Below are 26,119 nucleotides of genomic sequence, written 5' to 3'. Positions count from 1 at the left end.
ATTGGCCCAGATGCGCTTTGGGCATGCCCGAAGGGCAAACTGTCCAGAAATAGGAACCCCACTCAGCGGTGCTCCATCGATTCAGGGAATGAGACAATAACGCATTTCACGATATGCCTAGGAATTTCATGATCTTGCGGATATTACGATCGGCCGCCGACATGTACATTTAATTCTGGTAATACATATTTTGTTTCATTGAATAGATGCAGAAGCCATTTTCTCTTTATGAAATCTATTTATCAAGATCCTTGATGTTTAGTGAGGCATCTATCTTATGTAAAGCTATGGCGACGGCTCTGCCCCCATGCCCGCTAGCTATGGCGACGGCTTTGCTCCCATGAACGCTAGCTATGCCTGTTATATCTGCTGGAGCTCGATATCCAGCCACATGAGAATCTTCTTCTTGGGTATCGACTATGGTAAGTAGTAGTGATGCGTCCATCTTGGGAAGCTATGCCGACGGCTCGGGTCATTTCAGCTTGGGCCCGGTATTTACTGTGTTGGATGAACCTCGATGTTAAGTATGGTAAGGCAGACATCTTGGGAAGCTATGGGAACAGCTTTGCCTCCATGGGCGCTGGCTACGCTCGTCACTTGGGTTTGGGCCCGGTATTTACTGCTCTGTATATGGGTGAACTTAGCATGGCGATCCTCGATGTTAAATATGGTTAGGCAGCCATTTTGAGAAGCTATGATGACGGCTTTGCCTCCATAAGTGCTTGCTATGCCCATTACTTCGGCTGGGGCCCAGTATTCACCGCTTTCTATATGAATGATCTATGCATGGCCTCGATGTTAAGTATGGTTAGGCATCCATCTTGAGAAGCTATGGCGACGGCTTTGCTCCCATGAGTGCTAAGACTGAGCGTAGTAGCGTCACTTCGACTTGGGCCATTCACCACTTGGTATACGGGTGATCTATGCATGAGGATCCTCGATGTTAAGTATAGTGAGGCAGCCATCTTGGGAAGCTATGGCGACGGCTTTGCCCCCATGGGCGCTAGCCACGCCCGTCACTTCCGCTGGTGCTCTATATTCGGCGACTGCTTTGCCGTCTATTGTTCTGAAATATAAAAAAAAATAAAACCTAGCCTCCTTATTCATAAACGTGTACTAAAGTTGACAAGGCGATAACAATCTTTTGTCCCTTTCCATCGTACCAATACGTCAGAAAAGGAGAAACGATTGTTAATAGCGGCTTGTCAACTTTAGCACACGTTTATGAATAAGGGGGTAAGTATTTAGTAGTAGTTTAGTATTTGAAAGCAGTACGTTATTTCATACGGGAAACGAAAACGTAGGGTGCAATTGCAGTGATCACATAATGCGGTCAACGAAACAGTAAAAAGAAGCAGTAGTAAAGTAGATAAAGGTGACATTTGGATTTCAAGAGGAAACAGTATGAGATGGAGCAGGTAGGTCATTTTAAGAAGAAACAGTCTAATAGGAAAGTCTATGAGGAACCTGTCTAAGAGTAAATAGTCAAAGAGGAAGCATGCGAAGATAAAGGAGTTACATAAAAAACAGTTTAAAAGGAAACAGACTGGAAAAAGTATAAGACTGGAAAAGTAAAGGTGTAGGAGAAAGCATTTTAACCTTTTAATCGCCAAGAACACCTAAAGTCGTCGTTACTATTCGTGCCCACAGCGCCAAGGATAACTATAGGTGTTATGGCGGACGTTGTCAAAGTAAACTTGACACTTCTAAGTCTAAGACGAAACAGTCTTACCTGAACACTCTGAGCGTTTTCCTTCCGCTGTGGTAGTAAAACACGTACTGGTCGTCCGAACTAAACATGGTAATGATAGAGAACACCCCTTCAGCGGCTCTGGAGATGAGTTGCTGCACAGAAGTGCCTCGCTTGAGTTCGATGAGGTCGAGACCGCCGCGGGAGGGCGCGCAGAGACCGAACTTGCCGTCGCGGGTGCAGGCCCCGTTCCAGCGAGGGACGAATCTGCGTTTAAAAACATGGTTATAATAGTTTTTTATTCCAAGACCGGAAAGATCGAAAAATAAAAATAAATAAATGGCGGCTCTTATTTATAATTTTGACAAGAGTATATAATTTTTTAAAGCAACCGTACCAAAAATAAAGGAAACCAAGATGGCGGCCTTATTTTACCTGACAAGTCTCTTAGTTTTGATGTCCAATATGGCGGCCTTATCGTTTCCAATGACTGCCACCCAGTTGGGCTTGTGTGGTAGCGCCACTATCGACTGCATGTCCTTTATGCCGCTATTCTTTATCGGGATTCTACAGAACAAATGTACATGTTAAAGAGTGGAAGAATGACTGTGGACAGTCAGCAGTTGAAGTGGCTAAGCGGGTGAAATGGTCAAAACACTTCGCACGTTTCAAACTTCGAGAGATTTTATATGCAAGTTTGACCGTTGTTGAGTAAATCGTAAGACTTCATAACATTTTGTATCAAGTATTTACTTCCTAATGCAAAATACCTATATTAAGATGACATAACAAAATTGTTGTTAAATAGAAGCCAGTGCATGCAAGTTTTATTTTGAAAGTCGGCAAAAGAAGCAGTCTAAAAAGAAACACTTGAAAGAAAATAACAGAGGAGGAAACAGTGAAAGAAGCGTGCCTCTTAAGCCACAGCGTAGCCCACCTGTGTAACCTAGCACCAGTTCTAGAATGGAGAACATGGAGACAGTCCCTTGAGGACTTGTCTACCCCTGGCGCGACGAGATGATGTTCATCGGCAGACACAACTGCTGAACGGTACCCTGTTCCTCGCACTTCGTAGTCAACGGCATAGATTTTTTCTCCATCTAGAAAAACGAAAGTTCTTTTTAATGATAAGCGTTGTTATCTTTCAGAAGCCACCTTGGCTTCTGAAAGATAATTCAATTTTAATTCAAATTTTTTTTCAATATCGTGACACATAATTTCATCGTTCCTAAATGCATGTTCTTGGTCGTGGGTCTTCGATGTAGATATTTTAAATTCAGTCAGTGGTTTTGCTGATTGTAGATAATGCGATTTGTTTGTTGTTGTATTGTTGTTCTTATGGAATGAATGTCTTTTCTTTCTTCTTCTTCTTTTTTTCACCAATGAGAAAATATCGGACATCGGACTGGTTAGAAATGATTGACGTATAATGAAATAAACTTACTTCTACATTTAAGTACGTCAATCACGCAAGGTGTCGGGAACTATCGATCAGCACAAGTTGCAAGGGCGTATTTATGGCTAATTCACAGACATGACGTGAGCTTTAGCAACTTATAATGATGGGTAACGTAGCAGAAAAAAAAAGTGAAAAATAAAACTTGTTCTCGCTAAAAACAGATAGAAACACAGCTGATATCTAACCTTCAGTAATTGGAAAATCATCTAAATAAGAACAAGTACGTATTTAGCAAATTTACCAAGTATTTAAGTAGTTTATTACCAGGTATCGTCCTTGCTATAATGTTGGCAACAGCAATATTGTCCATATTGTCGGGGGCCAGTTCAACGGAGATAGTGACAAATTTCGCGCCATCCTCAAGGAACAACACTTGCTTCACTCCTTTCTGCTCCTCTTTGAAGACCACCTGAATATGCAATGAAAGAAAAAAATAAACATCATATACTGCAACAACGTTGCTGCCCATGGAATTGCTTCAGGGAATATAAGCTTGAATGTCATTATGCTGGGCAATTGACATTCCAAGAACAAGTAATCCAATTGGACACATAAACTCAGATGAGTAGTTGGATACATAATCTCAAATGACCCAGTTGCTTGGTATTTTCTAGCAGAGTTTTTAGACTATAAATTGTTGATACATGTATTTCAGCTTTACTTCCTTAATTTAATAAAAATCTGTTGCATGCAGCCAAGATACAGCTACGGACTGATTGCCTTCAATCAGGACCAAAACATCTTTTAACAAACCACAGTCAAATGGTGAATTGGTGAATCTATAATAGTAGCCCTACAATACAATACCTGTTTTTCTTGCGTATCCCAGATAATAACATTGCCCGACTCAGCAGTAATCACGTTCTCGCCACTTGGAGTTATCACAGCATGGGTGACGATGGCACCTAGAGGTGCATCAGCTAATTGTGCAAGAAGATGGCCAGTGCTGGTGTCCCAGAGACCCCAGCAGCTGCGGGTCACGGTGGCTGCTAGACGCTGGTCTCGGGCCAAACTGTAGACAGTTACCCCCTTATTCATAAACGTATACTAAAGTTACGATGCCGCTAATCATCGTTTGACCCTTTCCATCATACCAATACGTCGGAAACGGACAAACGATGATTAGCGACATCGTATCTTTAGTACACGTTTATGAATAAGGGGGTTATAGTTTGTAATATCAGTACTGCTAATGACTGCTCCTAAGGAAGATATGGTTGCAGGAGGGAACTTACAAATTGGACGTTCAATACATATCTATCTAGGCCATTCCGTTAGGCTCGGAATACGACCTTGACTGATGTCTCCTTGGAATTATTTTTATTTCTGTGAGATGATTCTCTTCAATACCAATGGCAATTATTAGGGAGATTGCTGATATGGAGCAAGGACCTTACAAACTGTACGTTCCCTGGAGACTATTCAAGGCGTGAATTATGACCTTACAAACCTACGTCCTACTTCTGAAAGAATCATCTCGTGGGATGGGATGCAAAATTAGTATGACGTCATTCAAGGTCGTATTTCGCAGCTGATATTATAACGGAATGGAAAATTTAATTAATAAATAATAGTAATAAATAAATATTATAGGACATTATTACACAAATTGACTAAGTCCCACAGTAATCTCAATAAGGCTTGTGTTGAGGGTACCTAGACAACGATATATATAATATATAAATATTTATAAATACTTAAATGCATAGAAAATACCTATGACTCAGGAACAAATATCCATGCCCATCACACGAATAAATGCCATTACCAGGATTTGAACCCGGGACCATCGGCTTCGTAGGCAGGGTCCCTAACCACTAGGCCAGATCGGTCGTTAACTTAAATGAAAGGAGAAGCATGAGGCGAGTCTTATAGCAACGAATCGTTGAAGGCGAGCTACGAGCAGTCAGAATGGGCTGGAGCGAATCGAATACGATGACATCCACTGTCCCGAATAACCAGTGCTTGCGCTATAGTTTTGTGTGATCAGGTAGTCTGTTGGATCACAATTTCCTTAGCGAGAAATAGCTTATGGAAAAACCTGTGACCGTTTCTGAAACCTGCAAATCTTGCCTAATGAGTCTGACCTTTGTGCATCAATGGGCAACTCCTGGCGATCGATCTTGTGGACCTGCTCGAAGATGTTGTCAATGTTCCAGATCTTGACAGTCCTGTCGATAGAGGAGGTGATGACGTTGTTCCAGCTGCCCACAGCCAGGGGTTCCAACTGGACAATTCGGCCGAAGTGCGCGTCCAGCACTTTGATTAGTTGCGTGGTTTCTAAGCTCCAGACGTAGAGGCTTTTCCTGTGAATATGAAATCAAAATGTAAATACAGTAATACTGCTTAAAGAGATTCTGAAAGAACCATTCTAAAAACGCTTCTAAATCAGTGTAAAATGATCTTTTACGCGAAAAATTGTATTGAAAGTGATAAAGTTTTTCTGGAATTGTTCCGTAAGTAGACTTTAAGTCTGATTAAAGGATGACTCACGCTAGACCGGGCCGGGGCCAAGCCGGAGCTTCCGGCGCTTTGTTTTCTATGGAAGCTCCAAGTGCTCACCGGTCAGCCGTCATACAAAATGACGTGTCGGACAAGGGATACGAAAAAGGGAATGAGATAGGTTAGTGGCTGAGTTGATTAATGTTATGGTACATGCATGTAGCACGTAGCAGCTCTATAATAGGACCTGACCTAATTTGGAAGTAGGATTTAGTTTGGATATAACCATAGTTAAGAGTGTTAATTTTTAGAAAGGTTTACGGAGCGTTCTGTAAAATGATATATGTACCCATGGTCTCATGCTACGAGACAAATTTTGAGTGATGAGTGTGAGAGAGGGAGAGGGAGAGTGTGTTAGTCAAGTTACCTGACGCCAGCGACAGCATAAGTATTGTTATTGCTGATCATAAAGGAGTTGGAGAGCGTCATTTTGGTCGAAATATTACGGATGGTGTGAGGAAGTTTGAGCACAATGCCTTCCAGAGACATATCCTTTTCCGGTTCGTCACCTAATTTCTCTTCCTGTAGGTAAAACATGAAATCATTTGAAAGTTAACCAAAAAAAAAAACGTTTTTTTTTAAGTATTTTACTAATATTTTTGGTATATATCTTAATCAGCAATTCCACTTTTACCAATGTCACATTCTAATGAGTTACTTTAAAACTACCTAAATCACTAGAAGACAAATTATTATGAAACATAATGTATTCCAAACGAATAACATTTCTTATTTAATAGTTCACGCCCAATTGAAAATGTATTTACTTCTTCCTCTTCTTCTTTCTTGTCGTCATTATCTTTCTTCTTTTTCTTGCTGTCGTCGATGTGTTTGGATCTGTCGATCCTGCTATCAAAATCCCACACCACGAAGCTGTATGTTGTTGTGGCTAAAAGACAAGAAATATGGTTTAGTCCAATTGAGTTTAGTCTCAGTGATCAATGCGAATATCATGGCCACCATTTAACCGCGTGATAGCTAGAGCTAATGCCACTTTTTAACATAAAGCAGTTGAACGAGACAGACCCTGCTTAGTCAATAACAGTGACAATCTTACGGCTAATTTCTGAATTTGATTTACCGACGACGAAAAGGGAAGAGAGTTATTATTATATGCCATTTTCTTATAGTACGAAAATGAAGGCAGTCCTCGTGGTCTTAATCTGAAACTTAAACATTTCACATCAAGAAGTAGATGCTTTCCCATGAATTCATACACGTAGGTACTCTTGCACGTTAGCTTACTATCTGTCGACCGAAGTTCGACACTTCAGCTTAGACTCCGCAGGCTTGAGCCGCTTGAGGTAGGGTCAATAAGCCTGAACAGTATCAGTCTTAGGGATTGCAAATCCGAATCTATTTCACCAAATCCGGATTTTCGGATAATTTTTACGCAGAAATCCGAACTTCGGATAAAATCCGGATTTAGGGATTTTTTTCTTGGTACTAGGAATAAATTGAAATATCATATATTTATATTATATCTTATGATCATTAACAAGTTATATTAATAACAAAAGTATCTTGGGAACAAAAAAATATCTTCTTTAATAATTTTAATTAAGAATTCTACATCCTCACAACACTGAGATCAAAATTTATTGAGGGTTTTATCACATCTCCGCTACGGAACCTATACCGCAGTACCCCGTTACATATTTCGCCGCGAAACATGACAGCATCGAGAGCTAATCAAGAAAAAAAAAGAACAACCAGAACCGCACCTCACAGATTTGCCATTGTTTCACTCTCGGTCCGCCCAGGTATCGCGGAGAAACATGTAATACGGTACGCGGTGTCGTTTTAGTGGCAGTGGTAGAGAAGTCCTAATCCCAAGAAGGGGGTAAGGCCTAAGGCCAGTGAGCGAGCGCTCGGGCAGCAGTGGCAGCACGGCCAGACAACTCGCTTGACGCGTATTTTCAGTAATCAGAACATTTTAATGGTGCAAAAAGCAATTGTATCATAGTTTGACAAAAATCCAAAAATTCGGATTTTGGTTTAAAAATCCGGATTTTGAAACGGCTTGAAAAATTGGCGGATAATCCGGATTTTCGAAGTTCGAATAATCCGGATTGCAATCCCTAATCAGTCTTGATGATGCAGTTTTTGCACCCCCAAGCACTTTAGACAATTAGTATTTCTATCAACTTACCTAGCAGCATTCTGTCCTTCTTCCCACGCTTCAGCTGCAACATGGCCTCAGCAGTATCAGTTTCTTTATGATAAAGCTCTTGGATCTTCTCCCAGCAAAGCTGTTCTTCGTTAAGCTCAAAGATTGATATCTGCCAAAGAAATCCTCAATTTATCCTACAACGATTCGCACAAGGACTACTTATTGACAATTATTAAGCAAAAATCGTTAAAGATAGGTCGTACAAATGTGAAAAATTTAATGATGAGTGCTTTAAATATTGGAAGACCTCCACCAAGAAATATTTTTTAAAGTTCAACGAGAGTGAAAATATAGGGTAAAAGTTTTAATGACTCCTAGGCCGACAATTGCTCAGGAGGCTTATACTTAATAAGAAAACATTCTAAAAATCAAACACTCCTCTAAGAAAAAGATGAATCATTAGTTATTTTGTTATCAACTTCAAAACGGATCGAGATCAGCTCTTTCCACTCTCGCATCCCAAAAAAGGTTTGATTTGCTCGCCAACCTCATCCTAATCGTTCGTGTAGGCACAATTTCTTACAAAGCTCCTATACTATAAGAAAATGGCATAGTCCAGTACCTGATACCCCCTCTCTGGATCACTGGTATAAATTCTATTCCATCCCTTGTTAAAGGCCAGAGCACCTCTACACCTTAGTGGCTTGACCCACTCTCCCCCTTTTTTGAAGTGAACCAGCAGTCGATCTTCGTCCAAGTCTCCGCTCCACATAATCAGCTGGAAGTTGTCCAGGTCACGGAACTCCATGGCTTTGGACATTGATATAAATCAAGTTAATAAAGAACAAAATACAAAAGATATTTAATGTAAGCTTACAATTTTAAGTTTCTATAAATTGTGATATCGACATATATAATGATAGCATAGCAGTAATAAAAAAAAATTAATTAGACACTTCGTGGGTGACAATAATTCTGGCGCAGGACAAGGCTCGGTGCATTATTGAATATGTACTCACAGGATTTAACTACTTTTTCTTTTTTTAATTTATTTTTTGTAAAAATGAATCATATATATATATATATATAGATCTGTTCTTATGCTATAGGAACTTGTATGTGTAAATTAAGATGGGCAAAAACTTTTTACAATTTATTCTATTTCTATAAGTGAGAACCTGTAATTGGCTCTGTAATTCTATTGGAAGTTCTAGATATATAATATAGCGCTGTTGGTTTTCTATATACTAAAATAAAATAAAATAAAATAAAATCTTAAAATAAAGCACCAGTCCAAATTCAATCCACCAGTTTCAAATCTAATCTAACCTAAAACCATAAATTTTAAAATTTTCGAACAGTTTCCGAAATATTTTCTTCTCTTACATTTTGAAAAAAAAAAAGGATACCAATATATCTGACACAAGAAGCTTTTGTTCAAGCAAGACCGGTCCCGTCTGTCATTTTGTTAAGGCACGAAATATGACCTTGAATGACGTCACTGGAATTGCTGTTTCTTTCTGAAGGATGATTCTCTTGACAGAAGCTATGCAGTATATTCTTTTGTAAACATCTGTTGAGCTACTTTCCAGGTTACTCTAAGAAAGACATGCAAAAATGAGTCTAACTTTATTCATAGTCATATTATTGCGCCTCAATGATAGGTATGGCCTAGTCGGAAAATGCATTATGAATGTAAACTCCTCGTCCTGATGACGACATGGTTATTTCACCCCTAATATACTTCATCCTTCTTACAGACTAATCTCAACAAGGCCTAGTTTACCCTCTGGGTTGGAAGGTCAGATGGCAGTCGCTTTCGTAAAAAACTAGTGCCTACGCCAAATCTTGGGCTTAGTTGTCAAGCGGACCCCAGGCTCCCATGAGCATGGTATGGGCATGGCAATGTGCCGGGAAGAGAAGAATGGTCATTTAATTGTGTACTTACAAAGTATCTCCCACGTAACGTCATCATACGGTGCCGGATCTGGGGCCGGTAGGGTCTCTTGGTGCTCTCCTCGCATGGAGAACCGGACCCAGGAGTTTGGTCCGTATATGAACATGTGATGGTTGAGAACAGATACGCCGCGGACTGTCTCTCCTGAACATAGTTAAAAGAATTAATACGATTAGAGATGACGAGAATAACAATGTGTACGTTGGACACATTCTCAAAATTTACAAAATTTATGGAAACTTTCATGAGAAAATTCTCATGTAAGTTTCCACTCACAAAGTTCCCGTACAGATAAGGGATTAGTACTTAATGTTCTTAACAATTGACGACTGTTTCATTTAACATTTACGTCACTAATTAGCAAATGTCGTAACAATAAAATCTCAGAAAAGGATACCGATAACATTCCATGGAAACTTTGCGATTTCTGAAAGTTCTCTTTGACAAATTGTGAAAATCGATTTACAGTAGAACCAGTCCGGCTAAGCTAACATCTGGCTTGACTTTGAAGTGACAAAGTGTGGAAGTGACACTGTAAGCGTCATATTTTTAGTGGAATTGGACAAATGGTGTTACTTGTCTTCCGCACTCTGACTAAAAAGTTAGCGTGGTCTGACTCTAAAATCCCTTTTAGGTATTCTGCAATTAATTAAACAGATAAGAAACAGGAAGAATTCTAACTCTGCTTTTATCTCAGTATTTGAGTCAGAGTGAGATTTGTCATTTCGTGTTTGAGATGGCCTGAGCTGATTTCCAGATGAGACAAGATAAGTGGAGAGTTCGGATTATTTTCGGGTGTAGTTGAATTTACCTTCGTCTAGAGGATTTTCGATCGTCACGTATTCACTGGTCAGCATATTCAACAGCATTGACTGAAATATAAAAGAACATTGGGATATTTTACAATATAGTTTCTCCCCCGTGTGGTGTCTGTCGGGTTAAGAATTTCACCACCCCCTTTCCTCCCGTGGATGTCGTAGAAGTCGACTGTGGGATATGGTTTCAAGTGTGTTGTACCTATCTATCACATTGTGCAATATCACAATTTCGTTACTTTTTTTAAAACCTCTTTATTGGTAGAAGTGCCACTGAAATTAGCAGTTTCATGTGCTCTGCCTAACCATTTTCGGAATACAGGCGTGAGTTAATGTATGTTTGTATGTAGGTAAGTATGTATGTATGTATGTATATAGGTTCAATATTCATTGATTCTATTTGAAACCAACTATTTAATACATTTCAGATCTGCATTAATTTATTTGGGGTCTTCTCGAATATAGAGGTATTTCCTCAGTTAAGCTACTTCAGATAAAGAAATAGTCAAGAAACGTTTAATGTTGTAGCCAAACTTCCGAGGGGCAGCAAAACATCAAGCGCTTCAACACAATACAATCCTAAAAGAGTGTTATTCCTCTGCCAAGTAAACAACGATGCATAAAACAAATTGAGTCGACATTTACCTAGTCACGAAATACATTTTTTTATTGATTAATAGTTAACGTGCAGACGATCCGCCTGATGCGAAGCGGTCATCGTCACCCCTGATATAATTAACATCAAAATACCACAAACGTGAAACATGGAAATACCTACCACAGAATTATTAGTAGACGCAGCAGCCCACTTATTATCAGGGGACAGCTCCAAGTTCTGCATGATGCCCTCCAGCTGGGGACACAGGTCCCTGGCAAGGTCCGAGGTGGACAGGTCCCAGGAGATCACTCGGCTGGAGATGGAGACGACGTAGCGCTTGTCAGAGGAGAGACGGAACGCGAAAACAGCGAACTGATGGCCTTCTAGGGAGTACTGGAAAGGAGAAAGTGATAGTTATGAGTGATTATCTTCCTAGTATTGTTCCGGATCTCCCCCATGGCTCGCTAAGCGAGCCTGAATCCCAAGATATTTGTCACAAGCTGTCGTTTTTAGGAAAGCGGCTGCCTCAGAGGTGAAACTAGACTTGCTCAATATGTGATGGAAGTAAAATAAGATATTATATTTGCGAGTTCCTGTAATTGGCTCTGTACTACTATCTAAAAAGTTTAATGTATTTTTTATAGCTGTTGGAATTCCTTGTATAAATAAATAAAATAAAATAAAATAAAATATTTTTAGCCCATAACAACATACACGAATATAGAGGTGACCAAGGGGACGCAAGAGTTAAGTTAATTATAATACTAATGTCACAGACAGCTGAATACCGCAGTAAATGAGGAGAGACACTTCTGTTAGAGCCACAGTCATCAGCATAAATTAGCAGTGAGGAACCGAGGAAGTAAGAATGATTGAAGATAATTGTTTCTTTTAAGTACTTAAGCAGTCTACTGACACATAAAGTTCGGGAATGAGGATCCTCACCTTTAAAGGTCCCCCAGGAGTGTGCAGACAATGATGAGAGGGCAGCAACGCGCAGTGGTTCTTTCCTTTATCATGGCACTGTTTCAACAGTGACGCGACGGCCGGGTTGTGAGGAGCTTCGGGGAGGAGTCTGCCGACTAGTTGGGGGGCTAACATGTCGGGGTAGGTGCCCAGGATTGCCCCACCGAGGCGAAGGGCGTCAGCTACTAGCATCAGTTCTCTGGACGATAAAATGTTGGATATAAAGACGTTAACCGTATAGTCAAAGTCCTGCATTGAAGATTCGTTCTTGGGAAGCTGTGTTATTAAAAAACCTTTTCTACTGATTATTACAGCTTCGATGTTGACTTGACAGTCGTCAACAGTTAAGAACATTAGTAATGATCTCTAATCTGAACGAAAACTTCCTAAGTGGACACTTGAATGAGACTTTTCTTATGAAAGATTCGAGAAATTTTCGAAAATTTTGAGAATTATTTTAAAAATGCACAATTCTAGGTGTATTAAAGTACAAGTAACAATTAAACAGGTACAGCGAGCTGCAAAGTTACATTGACTGGACATATTATAAATGGAATTAATTCATAAAATGGCCTTGCACTTTTGCAGCTGGGTGTACATAAACCAGTAACATCGATGTGGTTGACAGTGTTGACACTAATTTAACTCATCTCGAGAGGTTTTTCGATCGGTACTATCGGTTTATATTTACTTATAACTTTAAAAATTTTAGCTTCATAAATTTGACCTAGAACGCTATTTATTTAGTTAGTTCTGTGTAACGTAATTTTCTGCTTGTATGTTATTTTGATGCGGACCAATTTTTGATCTTCAAGGCTCCGTCAAGAGAAAGTACCTAAAAATGTCCCGCAGCGGGACAAAAGCAGACGCGCCGATATTCTTTCGTGGCAGCAGCGGAAGAACACAGCATTTTTATTTATTATAAACTGTTCGGCGATTGGCCCTGGTCACACCTGATGGAAAGTGAAGACAGGGCCTAAGATGGAGCTCACAGGTTCAGTAGTACTCTTGCTTTAAAGAGACATATATCTAGGTATGTGTAAAATGGCGTCTGACACACGAAGAGTGAACGTAAGATGTACTAACCTGACAGCATCTTTGCTCACATGCAGCTTGGCGTCTTCAAAATCCGCTAAAACTGCTTGCAGGGGACAGCAGTTGAGCTTCGCATGGAGCCACTCATAATTGAAAAGAACTTCGGCGTAGAGGTCGGTGAAGCGTTTGGAGCGGACCAGGTGGAAGGGTAGCTCACCAAACTGCGAACAGAAAATAGCTCCTAATTGATTTCTAGAAGTTAAAAAACCTCTGAATATTGATAGGTTAACCCTATCGTAATACTTCCGATACATCTAGGTACCTACAGCACTTTCAGTAATAAGCTAATAATGGTACTCACTTGAGACGAATGATCAAAGCCATGGTCTTAAAATAACCTATTCATGTCTTTAATGTTAACCGAAATGAACAATGTCCATCCGCGTAAGTTATTAATTATTCTGCTTGAAATTTGCAAGACACAAGTGTATTAATCAGGCTCAAGACAAGGATGTATCAGCCACGCTCTTTTGGTCAGCCGGGTTGAACTGGTGACGTTGGATCTGTGTACTGTATGTTAATTAGTACCTTTCTCAGATTGTATCTCTTGGTAGACCCATCAGCTGATGTGAAGACCAGGGGCTGTAGAGGTACCTTCCTGTCGGCCACACCTTCACGGTCAGCTAAATTGAAACGGTGACGTTGGATCTCCGTGTACTTGAAGGGTTTGGGGGTACCTCCGCCCCATATACCTAAAAAAGGATAGAGAATTGACACTCATTGCAGCTATGAGTAAATAAGAGAGCAGCCAAGGACAGTAAAATTGCTATATAAATAAGTTGTGGCCGTCTAATCAAGCTTCAAGTCTATCTACTGCGTTAGGCGGCTCTGCCAATGTCCTTATGGAGATTTTGTAAGTGCGTGCTTCGGCTAGCGTCTTGTACTCTCATTTCACGGGGTAAATGTGACAATGTGAAGCTATTGTGGAAAGTATTTAATAAGAAGCAAATTCACTGATAACTGATTGTATACATTGATAGGTGGTTTTGCCCTGTAGTGGATACAAGATATCACGAAATTGGTTGTTATGCTAATTCAAATAGTGTTTTCCTAAGTTCATAATCTCGGGAGGAGGAGCACGAATAACATCTTTATGCCCTGGCTTATCTAGCCTGCACGAGGTCCTCCTGATGCTTAACGGAAAATATAGCAACAGAGAAGGAAAACTTGAAACAAACCCGGCTCGGTGCCAGCCGTTATGCACCTGCAGCCGATCCGACTCCGCGCGTATTGACTTGTCTTTTCCGCGGATCTAGTTGGTGAGGTCTAGAGATAGTTACAGGTCTTGGGCAACCCTGTATCTCTTATTTTGTGTCCCAGGCGGTGCAGTGTATTGGCTTACACAGCCATGAAAAACGTTGTCGCCCTACCTGACACTGCTTGTGTGTGTAATAGACTCGAAGGCCAATGATGAATCTCGACAAAGAAGGTGAATGGGATTAGCCTAGAACACATACCAAGATAATAATCAGCAATCATAGAATGAAAGTACATTGCCATGTTCATGTTCTTGAAGTAACGCTCGCGAGCGGTGTCTCGGAACTGCCGGTGGTACCTGTTAAATAAAACAGTGTTTATATTCTTTATATTAATTGTAATTGGTGTTTTCTCTGTGTTCCCTTTTCAATATGTGGTGTACAATAAAGAATATTTACTGTTATTATTCCCTTTATTTAGTTTTGATCTTAGGTAAGTTTTCTTACAATATGGATATAAAAGTAAAATACAAAAAACCATACAAAATATAAACACATTATAAAAAACCTAACCTAAGGTGCTGCCGGCAGCGGAGCAGAGCTCAAGCTGCCGGTGGTCAGGGCCGCAGAGTGAGGAACCGACGTACTATGCGCGCCGTGTCCATGATTACCGCCTTCCGACCCTTGATCCAACCACTCAGCGAGAGCCTCTCTAGGTGTTGGTCGAGATTATTATATTGAAAATACGCTTAAGTACATATTACTTGGCTTGGCCTTTAATGATTTTGATACAAGCTCTTAAGGCCGATTGTACTACCTACTCAATCAGGTTGCGTTCTTTCATTCCTTTATTGCTATGGCTACTTTTAAGTTTCCATCATCCGATCAGCACGATATTACCAAATTAGAACTAAATCTAACGTTGGGATGGGAATATGTCCAATAGTTACATAACAACGTACTAACTTGGCCAGCTTATTATAATTACTAATGATGGCTCACACCAAAATGACAAAAACTCTAAAGTAACCAACAATATATTTGATAAAATTGGTTATGTATCTGAAATAAAGATAGTTTATTTTCCAAGTAGGCATATTACAATGCGCTTATAAACGTTAAATAAAGAAACGCCGGCTCTAACCCTACACCTCTGACCCGAGAAGATTTAAATCCCTCCTAAATTCTAAGGAGGGTATCTCAATATGGAACCGGCAGGAAACTCGGCAAATAAATTATAAGTTACCTACCAGTTCATGACAGAGACGCCGTCGGCCTCTCGCTCGGACAAGTAGTTTGGGAGATCATTGCGGATCCTGGGAACAGAAAAAAAAAATAAGCCTATACGGTGTCCCACTGCTGGGCAAAGGCCTCCCTCGATTTCTACTCGTCTCGGTTTTGAGCAATCTCCGGCCAGTCGTTGAGATATGCGTCCAGATCGTCCCGCCATCTTGGTCTGGGCCTACCAGATCCTTGTTCGTCTTGCGGCACCCATACCGTGGTTATTTTGGCCCACCTCTGTGTGTGCATGCAGACATGACCGGCCCAGTCCCATATATAAATCAAAGAAAAATACCTCTTGTCTAATAAGATGTGTCAGTTATCAGACAAGGCTATTTACTCAGTACTCCTGAGCTTACCTAGTCCACAGCAGTGGTGGGATCCTCCGAACCGGCGGCAGATGGTATTGGTACACGTCATCCAGCACCCTGTCGTCCAAGGAGATAAGGTCTTCAAGCTCCGTCTCTGAGAGGCCACTGCGGGCGGCTGTGATGTATGCCAGGGCGTGGAAGACTAGGAGACGGCCATGCTGTAGATAAATAGTAGATTATACTATTAGGGCATAAAGCGACCCATTTCATCCGAGGCAATTTACAATCCAATATTTTAAGCATAGTCATATATCTGAGGGCTCCTCTACACGATGGCCCAGCGTAGGCCAGTCTAAGGGACGCAGCTATGCGGTGAAATGAGATAGCAATATCACTTGCTCCCTCTAACGCATAAATGCGTCCCTAGGAGACTGGCCTACGCTGGGCCACCGTGTAAAGGAGCCATAAGGACGGGCCTTATGGCTCCTTTACACGATTGGTTGACGAGTTCGACCCACGCGCGCGATTGGTCGCAACTGGTTGCGTTAGACTGCACGATTGGTTCGAATTCGTGAGTGACACCACTGAACTAGCACCTTTCTTAGTGCCCGTAAGGCCCGTCCTTAGATATTATGTCAATGATTTTAGATTATTTTACTGAATTTATAGGTAGAATTGTCTGGATGAATATTTGTTGCTAAAGACTCATAAGCGCGTCTAATAAAGCTGTACTTTTCTGTCCACAAGCAACAAATATTCATCCAGACAATTCTAACCCAAACACAATTAGTTTGCTTTGTTTTATCAAAAAGTTCCCATGGCTACCTCCTGTCTCCATCATCAGATCAGCTTCATATTATCATAATATTACAATAAAATCCGATTTACATATGTATGCAAAATTTCAGCTTCATTTAGAAGTGGGGAAGTGGGTCAAATTTAACTTGTGAGATTTGACTGTTTAATTATATAGTTTACATATTGTAAGTTAAATGAAAGTTTGTAATAATATGATACGTATGTCGCTCGCGCAAATTGGTGTGTTAAGATTTTTTTAATTTTTAAAAGGCCTCCTACTTTTAATTTAAATTCGTCATGCACTTTACCTGTCGTTCTTAAAAAGATTAATTGGAAATTATTCAATTTCATAGATTAGTATGATAAAATTGATTTGATTGTCTATTTCATGGTAACATCGCGGGTATCGCGACTAATATCTTATTAGTCGAAAGCAAAGAGTATTAGTTCTTGAAGAGGTGTAAAGTCTAAAAAAATCGTGCCCCGTATAGCAGCCGAACTACACACCCACACGTATGGGTTTGATGAAAAAAGATTTTTTATATTTCAGTTCTAAATATGGGGAACCCCCAAAAATTTAATGTTTTTTTTTTCTATTTTTGTGTAAAAATCCTAATGCGGTTCATAGAATACATCTACTTACCAAGTTTGAACAGTATAGCTCTTATAGTTTCGGAAAAAAGTGGCGGTGATATAATCGGACAGACAGACGGACATGACGAATCTATAGAGTTCCGTTTTTTGCCATTTGGCTACGGAACCCTAAAAATGAATGAATGAATAACCGTTTTGACAGTTCGAAAAGGGACTGATTTGACTAGTCAGTAAAATACCCTATTTAATTCACAGGACCGAAAAGTAACATTTTAACTGTCAAATTCGAAGCATGAATTTTTCATACACTTTACACCTCTTCTATTACTAATAACTCTTTTATTGACACGTCATTAAAGTGCCACACGCAGATATCAACTAATCGTTCACAAGACCATCAGCTTCACAACCATGCGCTTGGTTCTACTGTGTTTATTGCCTACGGGCATTTTTGCGGACTTTTTAGTTGTCGGCCATAATGCTAAAATAGTGAGTTCTTTTTTTAAAGAAACAAATAAAATATTTGCATTCAACATTTCTGGATTCCGTGTCAAAAGTTGACGCTTTCCGGCGAAGACAACATGACAAATGGGCAATTTTTTTTTTATGTACAGATAAGGTAGTTTCATTATTAATAGTTACCGTGTTAAAACATCATTACTGAAGATTAGCTAGTGATATACCCTAGAAATACCAGAAACGGTGAAAGACTTTTTTTGTTAAAATGAAAAAAAAACTGCTATTTTTAACAATTACCCTTCAGTACACATTGAAGGGTAATTGTTAAAAATTGTACTCAGAAATATTTAAGTTTCCACCTGACACTAAATGCTTGCCAATTAATTTTATGAAAACTACCTGAATGGCTGGTAAATAAAATGTTTTATTCAATTCATGATTATTTTAAATAATTCATAATATAATGAGTACATAATGTATATTGTAATAAATACTTAGTTTAAGAAATAAGAGAAGATAAGATAAGATGTTTATTTGTAAAGTCATGTACATAAGATGTTATTACAGTTATACAGTAAGCTTCCATGACACCCTGTCAGGGCACACAAATTGTCTTATATCTAGCTTAATACTAAATTACAGGCTATGCATACTATTATGTGTAGTATTTGAATTAATGTAGGTATAATTAAAAATGAGTCAAAGCAAATTTTCGTATATGGTATGAGGTACTTATTAATTTTAATGTTAAATTGAATGGCAATGTTTGGTTAATGACAAATTTTGATAGTGACCTTCTCTTCTAATGCGACTAGGTTTCATCATTTAGAAACTCCTCCACTGAGTAGTAGCATTTATGTATATAGGAAAAGTTTTTAATTTTTTGTGAAACTGTTTTTCATTTGGTTCCAATTTGATCATATCGGGTATTTTGATAAAATGCCTAAAACGTGTCCTCGATATGCGTAACAAAGGTGCGTTATCGGAGAGCACACCTACACTGGTTTTTTGAGCGTTAGACTAGCCCGCGCTCAGGTGCCAATTAGAATTATACGACCCTTTGTAGTATACATTAGATTAATTTTATTTATGAATATAAGATTTGTATGCCCGTTAGCTGGCTGAATACACTGTTCTTTGAAATGTATTTGATAACATCCACTTGACTGTATTCTAACAAATAAATGATTTGATTGATTGGTTGTGGGCCAGCTACAAATATAACAACTATACCATTGTCTCGCTCAAACATCAGACCGACGTTCGATTTTTTTTTAATTAATATATTATCTTATATTAACATTCCAGGCACTCAGAAGTGACAACTCAGGAAACCAACAACAACATGTACCCAAAGTTCGGAACACATTAAAAAAGGCATGTACGAAATAAAAACTCAATAATATTAATTGCAACAATTAACGTCATAATCAGAATTTAATTTTCCACGCATCATGAAATTTAATAAGTATATTCTATTTTAATGTTTTAAATATATTAGAGTGCCACAGAAGTTTTATCCAAATAACATAAGATTGTTTTTTTTTTATACAGCTAGCAGTAAGTCAATTAATTTTATTTTTGCTTAAGAGAGATTTTGTAAATTATTTATCTTTGGAATTTTCGGCTAGTTTTTACTCTCAAAATTATCAAAACAATAGTGCACTACGATACAAGTGCGAAAAATAGGAAATTCGAAACAAGCGATAAATTAAAACACGACCGAAGGGAGTGTTTTCAATCGACACGAGTTGCGAATTACTTATTCGCACATGTATCGTGCAACGTTTTACAGTACAAAAAATAAAATTAAAATCCTTTAAATTGTCGACATAGTTACGTAACCTGCTAATTATCGCACTAGTGCGTTAAAGTAGCGCCATATTTACTTAATTTAGTATTGTTACGGGAAGTTCTTCCTTAAGGTCAAACTCAAATTAAAAAAATTCAAACCATTATGGTCGTGTTTTAGGGAACTGGAAAGTTATTACTGTATTATTTTTACTTTTTAAAAACATGTATCCACTAAGAAAAACGCATACAGACAATTAATATAGCTGCGGGCTACGTCTACACGACCAGGTCAGCATCATTTCAAGATATATATAGACTCGTGTAAGACCGACGTGTATGAATGATGAATATTGCTTAATAAAATCGAACACTATATAACTTTTATATTTTTTTTAAGGATCTCATGAGTGCAAATACAGCTTATATTGCACAATTATTTTGAATGAGCGAATAGTGAATGGTACTGAATGACAGAATAGTTGTGCCTTTAATTTTTAAAAAATAATTAGAGGGAAGGTGACCAGAGGGCTGGTTCTTTCCTTGCCCAGCGAATTGGCATCGCCATACAACGCGGTAATGCCACCAGCCTTCTGGGCACCCTAACATCGGGCGACGAGCTAGCCCCCATTTTTTATTTGTAAATATATGTATTTAGATATGTTTCTTTACTTTAGTTATATTCTTTTTTGTATTTTTTAGCCTGAAAAATAAATAAATTAGAGGGAAATTGTTTTTGATGTGAAGGTTCGATTTCAGTGCTGGTTCATGTTTAAATTATGATTATTTTACCTGATTTCCTCGCATGTTTGGAGAAAAGCATTATATATGCCTCGGCAGGAACAGTAATTCGTGGATTCGTGTTCTTTGAAATCGAACCTCATCCACGAATTGCCCTTTCCCGGCCTCTGCAATAATCTACTATTAACGCTCGATTCCTTTACTATATGCATAATAAGTACCTATTTTAAGAATTTCATGCAGATTTTTTCATTTAATATATTTTTTACAGCTAACCAAAGTAGGAAACGTAGATAAAACTGCTGCTAAGGTAATATATTTTTCATCACAGTTGCTCGAAAAATACCTTATTTCATGCAGGTGAACTGAATTGGACAAAGGCGGCAAATTGTTCCTGCGGGAGTTATGGAATGTGAAAAAATCTATAACTCCTGAGGGAGTTAAAGCTTTTTTTGTTACTAATTCATACGAATGAACTAGGTATAAATACGAATGAACTAGGTACAACTATACGCTGAAAGCATACAATGCACTTCGCGTCCAGTACAACAACGCATTTCGAGCAGTGATGGGGCTGCCTCGCTACTGCAGCGCTTCGGGTATGTTTGCGGCGGCACACACGGCGTGTTTCCATACCACGATGCGACTGCGCGCTGCGTCCATGGTCCAGCGGGTGCGAGCCAGCCCCAACACAGTCCTAGCGATGATCGGGGACAGACTGGACTGTCCTTACATCATGCACTGCTGTGACAGGCATGTAATTAAGACTGGGATAGGATAGAGTAGAGAGTGAAGTAGAAATTTATTGCATTTGTATTATTATTATTATTTTGTATTGTTCTATTTATACCCATGTTAGTTTCAATTTTAATTTTTATATATTGTATTGTGAATAATGATAATTTCAATTAAGAGCAATTTTAAATGATTATGTTTATATATTTTTGTACAATATTTTATGATAGACATTAATACGATTTAGAATTAAGACATGTTAAAATTGATTATGAGCCTTGTAGCTTGAAATAAATGAATTTTATTTTATTTATTTATTTATTTATAAATGAGTTTTACTTTTAAAATATTAACGTTTATAATTTAGTATTATTGTTTATGTTTTAAATTATTTAGTTTGATTAATTTTATAGCCGTTTGAAATATTTTTACACAATTTTCAGTTGTGGCTGAACGTCAGATAGGTCTGTGCCTTCGATGCCTAACCTGTCAAAGAATGACAATATGGCGGACGAATGTTTGAAATGTCGTCGTATTTAATAATTATCTCGCTTAAAATTTAGTTTTCTGTTCAAAAGTGTCGTCATTTGCATTTCCGCTTCGCGTTAGTTTAAGGGAAAATTTGGTTACTGTTCACGACTTAAATATCAGTCTGTATAAAATTAAGAAAAAATATAATGGGTAACTTATTTTTATATTTTTTTATATTTATATAAGCGAATACGTACAACGAGCTTCAAAATTCCATGGACACAATATTAATATGAATTTTCATCAACCTTGCTCGAAAAAGATCATATTAGGACTGCATAGTCCTTCAGGACAACATGAAAAAATGTTCCCACGGGAGTTATGGCTTGTGACAAAAAGTGTTTTTTTTTTGTTATGTCACTAATTCATAGAAACCAAGTAGTGTAAATGAGTTTTACTTTTAAAATACTGACGTTTATAATTTGATATTTTTGTTTATGTATAAAAATGTTTAATTTGATTAATTTAAGAGCCGTTTCAAATATTTTTACATAATTTTTCATCTCATTAATCAACCGTGGCTGAATGCCGAATAGGTTGGATGCCTAATCTGTCAAGAAATTACAATATGGCGGAGGAATGTTTGACATATCACCGTATTTAAGAATTATTTCGTTTAAAATTTAGTTTTTCCTTCGCAAGTGTGATGAAAAACATTGTGTGTAACTCCGGGGGTAATAATATTGCAAACTCGGGTCTTTAATTCCCTCCAGCCTGCAGCTGTCGGGAATACCACCCTCGTTTCCAAAATTTCACTTACCCCCCTCGTTGCACATTCATACGTAAAGTGGCCATGCTATATTACGGTTGGATGCATATAAGATATAAGAAAAATCAGTAATACGACAAATAAAAAAAATTGTTATTGTTATTTTATAGATTGCCTTGGATATTATTGATCATGATCAAAAAACAACAGAGGTAGGTATAAAGATATAAAATACATACACTCCCTAATTATATTAAGATTAGATTAGATTAGATGATTTATTTCATGAAAGACAATTACATAATAAATTTACATTGATGTCAAAAATATAAGAATTTCTATCATGATCGTCAAAATAAAATGAAAATAATAACAATACTAATGAAATAAAATTATAGCTCAAATAAGGATTGTCAATACAATTAGAATACTCGTAACAGTAAGTAGGGAAATACTTACAAAACGATAAATTAATAAAAGAACACAAATAATATCTCCCAATAAGAATCGTCAACACACAACAATATAAAAAACAATGAAATAGTATCTCCCAATAAGGATCATCTGTATGATAAAGAAAACAATGTCCATAAATAAAAACAATAAGAATAAAAACAATTTCTGATAATCTAATAAAAACAAAATAATTCATTTATTCCTTTTGTAATAAAATATTAATTTATTATAAAAGGAATAAATGTATGTTATTATTACAGGATATTAAAAAATTGGAAGCTTTTGCAGTAAGTTGAGTAAAATAGTTTGTCAAGTGCAGAGCAAAATAATTATGATAATATTTATTATCTCTGTGAGATTTTATACCTCACGAAACCGTTTTCGCCATTTAGTGAATTTAAAAAAAAACACACTTTTTAGTACAAGCTTTAATCGCTGACTGTACTTTTATTTCCACAGGCACATAATACTCATCGCAATTCTAACATCACCAAACACAATTTGCGTTGTTTTATCACAAAGTTCCCACGGCCACCTCCTGTCTCCATCATCAGATCAGCTCAGTGTCATCATAAAATTCATTGTCATCCGATTTACATATGTATTGAAAATTTCAGCTCAATCGGAAATCAGGAAGTGGATGAATTTAGCTTCCAAAATTGGACCCACACTAACAGAATCACATGTAAATAACAAAATAATAACGTGTACCGAAAAAAAACTGGTAATTTCAAATAAAAAAAAACTGATGCAATTGAGAACAAACTAAGGTTTTTAGAATGACTACAATAAAAAGCTACTTTTAATTTAGATATTTGTCAGTTTTTTTATTTATATTTTTTTTGTAGGAGTGATAGGCACCTTCTTCCTAGCGCATTCAGTGGCAGCTTTTTACGGACCCGTTTTTCATATTTGCCTGCATCAGCCCGTCACCTGCTGGAATTGTTCATGTTTTTTGGCTGTTTCATTCTTCTCTTTTCACAATACACTTTTGATTTGAGCCCAATAATGGTTGAGAGAACGGCATTACAGGACGTTTGGAGCTCTTACTCTATTCTATGTCAACGACCAAATGCGATTTGTGTACGAAGGAAATTGTATGATTTTCGACTTGACCTAGAATTAAGTAACACATATTTTCTGTAACTTAAGTTATCCTAACCTTCGTACGAAGAACTGAATTGACTTTCATCGTAGTTTTTTGCACTTTAGCCGCATATCTACCCCAGTTTTTACGATAATTATGACAGATATGCTTCGTCTTCGCAAATTCTATTAGTAATCTTTGAGATGGGCCCTGGATCACTTGTTCCTAGAGATCTGCCGCTTCGAGGCCTCTATTCAAAAGACAACATACTAAATTAGTTATTTATTATGAAATGCACGAAACTTTGAGGTAATTTTAGGTGTTTTGAAATCAGGCATGTAGAATGTTGCAAATTTTCTCGCTTTTTGGATAAGCCTACTTTTCAGTGATCTCTTCTATTTACCGGTGTAAAGGCGAACAGCGTAAAACCAGAATTATTTATATTGGAATAAATAATATAATAATAAGACTTTTTATCGCGGTAAGAATGCCGTAGTCATCTTGCTTAGAAACAAAATTACAGGGGTTTGAAATTTACAGTTTTTTTCAGTACAGGCCTTACTTCATACCAACAGGGAACGTTACATAAAAGCTTGTAATGACATACATACCTACATACTAACGGTGCAAGTCAAATAAAATCTTATAAAAGGTTTTTTATGGTTGAATGCCAAGACGTGCCATAATTTGACGTTAAAAACAAATGAAGGTTGCTTTACAGACCTAGGTGTGTAAGGCTGTATGAAATTCCTTTACATATCATCGTCACTCATCGCATTTGATATGTAGTATTTCCGGACCTAATTTGAAGTAAGTCATGTCAACATTTCATTACAAGTTTGAGAAAAATCAATTAATTCATGGTTGTGATTCATGTGTATTCTGGTCGTATTTTAGAAAGACAGCGAAGCTGACATTGGGAAACTATCTGAAACAATAAAGGTAAGTTAATTTGAACACTTATGTGCCTCCCGTGAGACATACTAGCATTAAACTAATTCTACGGATTCCTCTCACCTGGCTCACCTGGGCCTCAAAGTAAATAGAGCGGCGCGCGCCGCCGGAGCAGAGAGTCCGCTCAGTACAAAGTGCCATTTTCGCCGCACGCACCCAGACGTGACATTTACGCACACAGACGTGACATTTACGCACACAGACGTTACATTTACAGGCGTTCTCGGGCACTCTCGGGCAGAGCTTAGTCGGGCTGTGCGCGCGTTGCTCACTTGACGTCCCCGCCGCTACGACCTACTGTCATGTACGTCAAAATGCAGTCTCTAAACTTATATTACCTACTCCTTTTTTAAATTCGAAATTAATACAGAAGCAACCCAAGCAAGCAGTCGGGCAAGTTTAGGTATGTATTTTCACGAACGGCGAGAACGGACCTTCTGTTTATTTTTTATTTTGTGCCTGGGCTTACCAAAACATGTCGCGCGAGTGACTAAAAACACGTGATTGGAATCCGTAGAATTAGCTTAATACTAAATGTACCTATACACCGCAGGCTGGAGTAACCCAACTGATTTTAAAGATGACCGCATTTAGAGACTAAAATGTCATACCAAGTTTTTTCAAATCGGTATTTCATCGGTCGGTTATTTTAGAGATAATGGTAATATTTTGTGAAAATTTGTTGCTGTAACACAGTGAAAAACGCCTTTCTGGCCGCGACGCTGATGCCACTATGTGACTTGGTTTAGACTTACCTACTGACGAACATTAAAGTTTTAAAAGAAATTCGCGAAATTCCTCTGTAAATAAAAATAAAAAACTTTACTTATTTGTTGTTTTTTCTTTCGCCAAAGTGTAAAACGCAATAGCGTGTCGTGTGCAAAAAACCCACCCTTTTTCTTTTTGTCACATTTTTGCTCCTTATGAACTCAGCAATGCGTGGCAAAGCTGTTGTATTACTCAAGCGCACTGAGTATGTATTTATATTTAATTCTTGCTAACACCTAGGCATTAAGCTATTACAATGAAATTTTAAATGTTCTTAACTTTATATTTATTTATTGAACATAGCTGGCAGTAAGTAACTTATATATATTAATATAGTTTAAGTAACATTTAAGTTTTTCAATCTCTTAACTACTAAGGCCACTCGATAAGCTTCGTGGCCTAAACACGGCGAAAAGCTCTCTATTATATAAACGTAGTTGTAATTGTAAAAAATACTTTTTTAATGCAAACATGATATGGATCTGTATGGAAGTTAGGATCAATTTGATTCGA

General features: G+C 37.9%; 1 protein-coding gene and 1 long non-coding RNA gene across 2 annotated transcripts in view; one reads left to right on the top strand and one right to left on the bottom strand.

Annotated features, from left to right (window-relative positions):
* LOC133530600 (NACHT and WD repeat domain-containing protein 2) overlaps window positions 1-26,119 on the bottom strand; it is a 103,254-nt gene continuing 77,135 nt past the window's right edge. Inside the window, exons 15-34 of the mRNA XM_061868568.1 lie at window positions 16,032-16,201; window positions 15,642-15,707; window positions 14,653-14,750; window positions 13,724-13,887; window positions 13,187-13,356; window positions 12,080-12,299; window positions 11,315-11,527; window positions 10,533-10,593; window positions 9,713-9,865; window positions 8,387-8,574; window positions 7,804-7,933; window positions 6,419-6,540; window positions 6,019-6,173; window positions 5,237-5,455; window positions 3,957-4,161; window positions 3,414-3,558; window positions 2,628-2,790; window positions 2,126-2,257; window positions 1,733-1,957; window positions 1-1,066 (exon numbers count right to left, since the gene is read on the bottom strand). Of these exons, the coding sequence (XP_061724552.1) occupies window positions 922-1,066; window positions 1,733-1,957; window positions 2,126-2,257; window positions 2,628-2,790; window positions 3,414-3,558; window positions 3,957-4,161; window positions 5,237-5,455; window positions 6,019-6,173; window positions 6,419-6,540; window positions 7,804-7,933; window positions 8,387-8,574; window positions 9,713-9,865; window positions 10,533-10,593; window positions 11,315-11,527; window positions 12,080-12,299; window positions 13,187-13,356; window positions 13,724-13,887; window positions 14,653-14,750; window positions 15,642-15,707; window positions 16,032-16,201 (3,144 nt within the window). The 3' untranslated portion in view covers window positions 1-921. The remainder of the gene's footprint in view (window positions 1,067-1,732; window positions 1,958-2,125; window positions 2,258-2,627; window positions 2,791-3,413; window positions 3,559-3,956; window positions 4,162-5,236; window positions 5,456-6,018; window positions 6,174-6,418; window positions 6,541-7,803; window positions 7,934-8,386; window positions 8,575-9,712; window positions 9,866-10,532; window positions 10,594-11,314; window positions 11,528-12,079; window positions 12,300-13,186; window positions 13,357-13,723; window positions 13,888-14,652; window positions 14,751-15,641; window positions 15,708-16,031; window positions 16,202-26,119) is intronic.
* Window positions 20,638-24,826, top strand: LOC133530796 (uncharacterized). Its single transcript, XR_009801378.1, has 4 exons — window positions 20,638-20,676; window positions 22,512-22,553; window positions 23,058-23,084; window positions 24,782-24,826. It is a non-coding gene; the product is annotated as an uncharacterized LOC133530796 (long non-coding RNA).

The sequence above is a fragment of the Cydia pomonella genome, chromosome 23 (genome assembly GCF_033807575.1).
Source record: "Cydia pomonella isolate Wapato2018A chromosome 23, ilCydPomo1, whole genome shotgun sequence".
Classification (NCBI taxonomy): Eukaryota; Metazoa; Arthropoda; class Insecta; order Lepidoptera; family Tortricidae; genus Cydia; species Cydia pomonella.
Note: the sequence above shows the minus strand (reverse complement) of the source record. Positions and strands in the feature narration are given on the sequence as shown.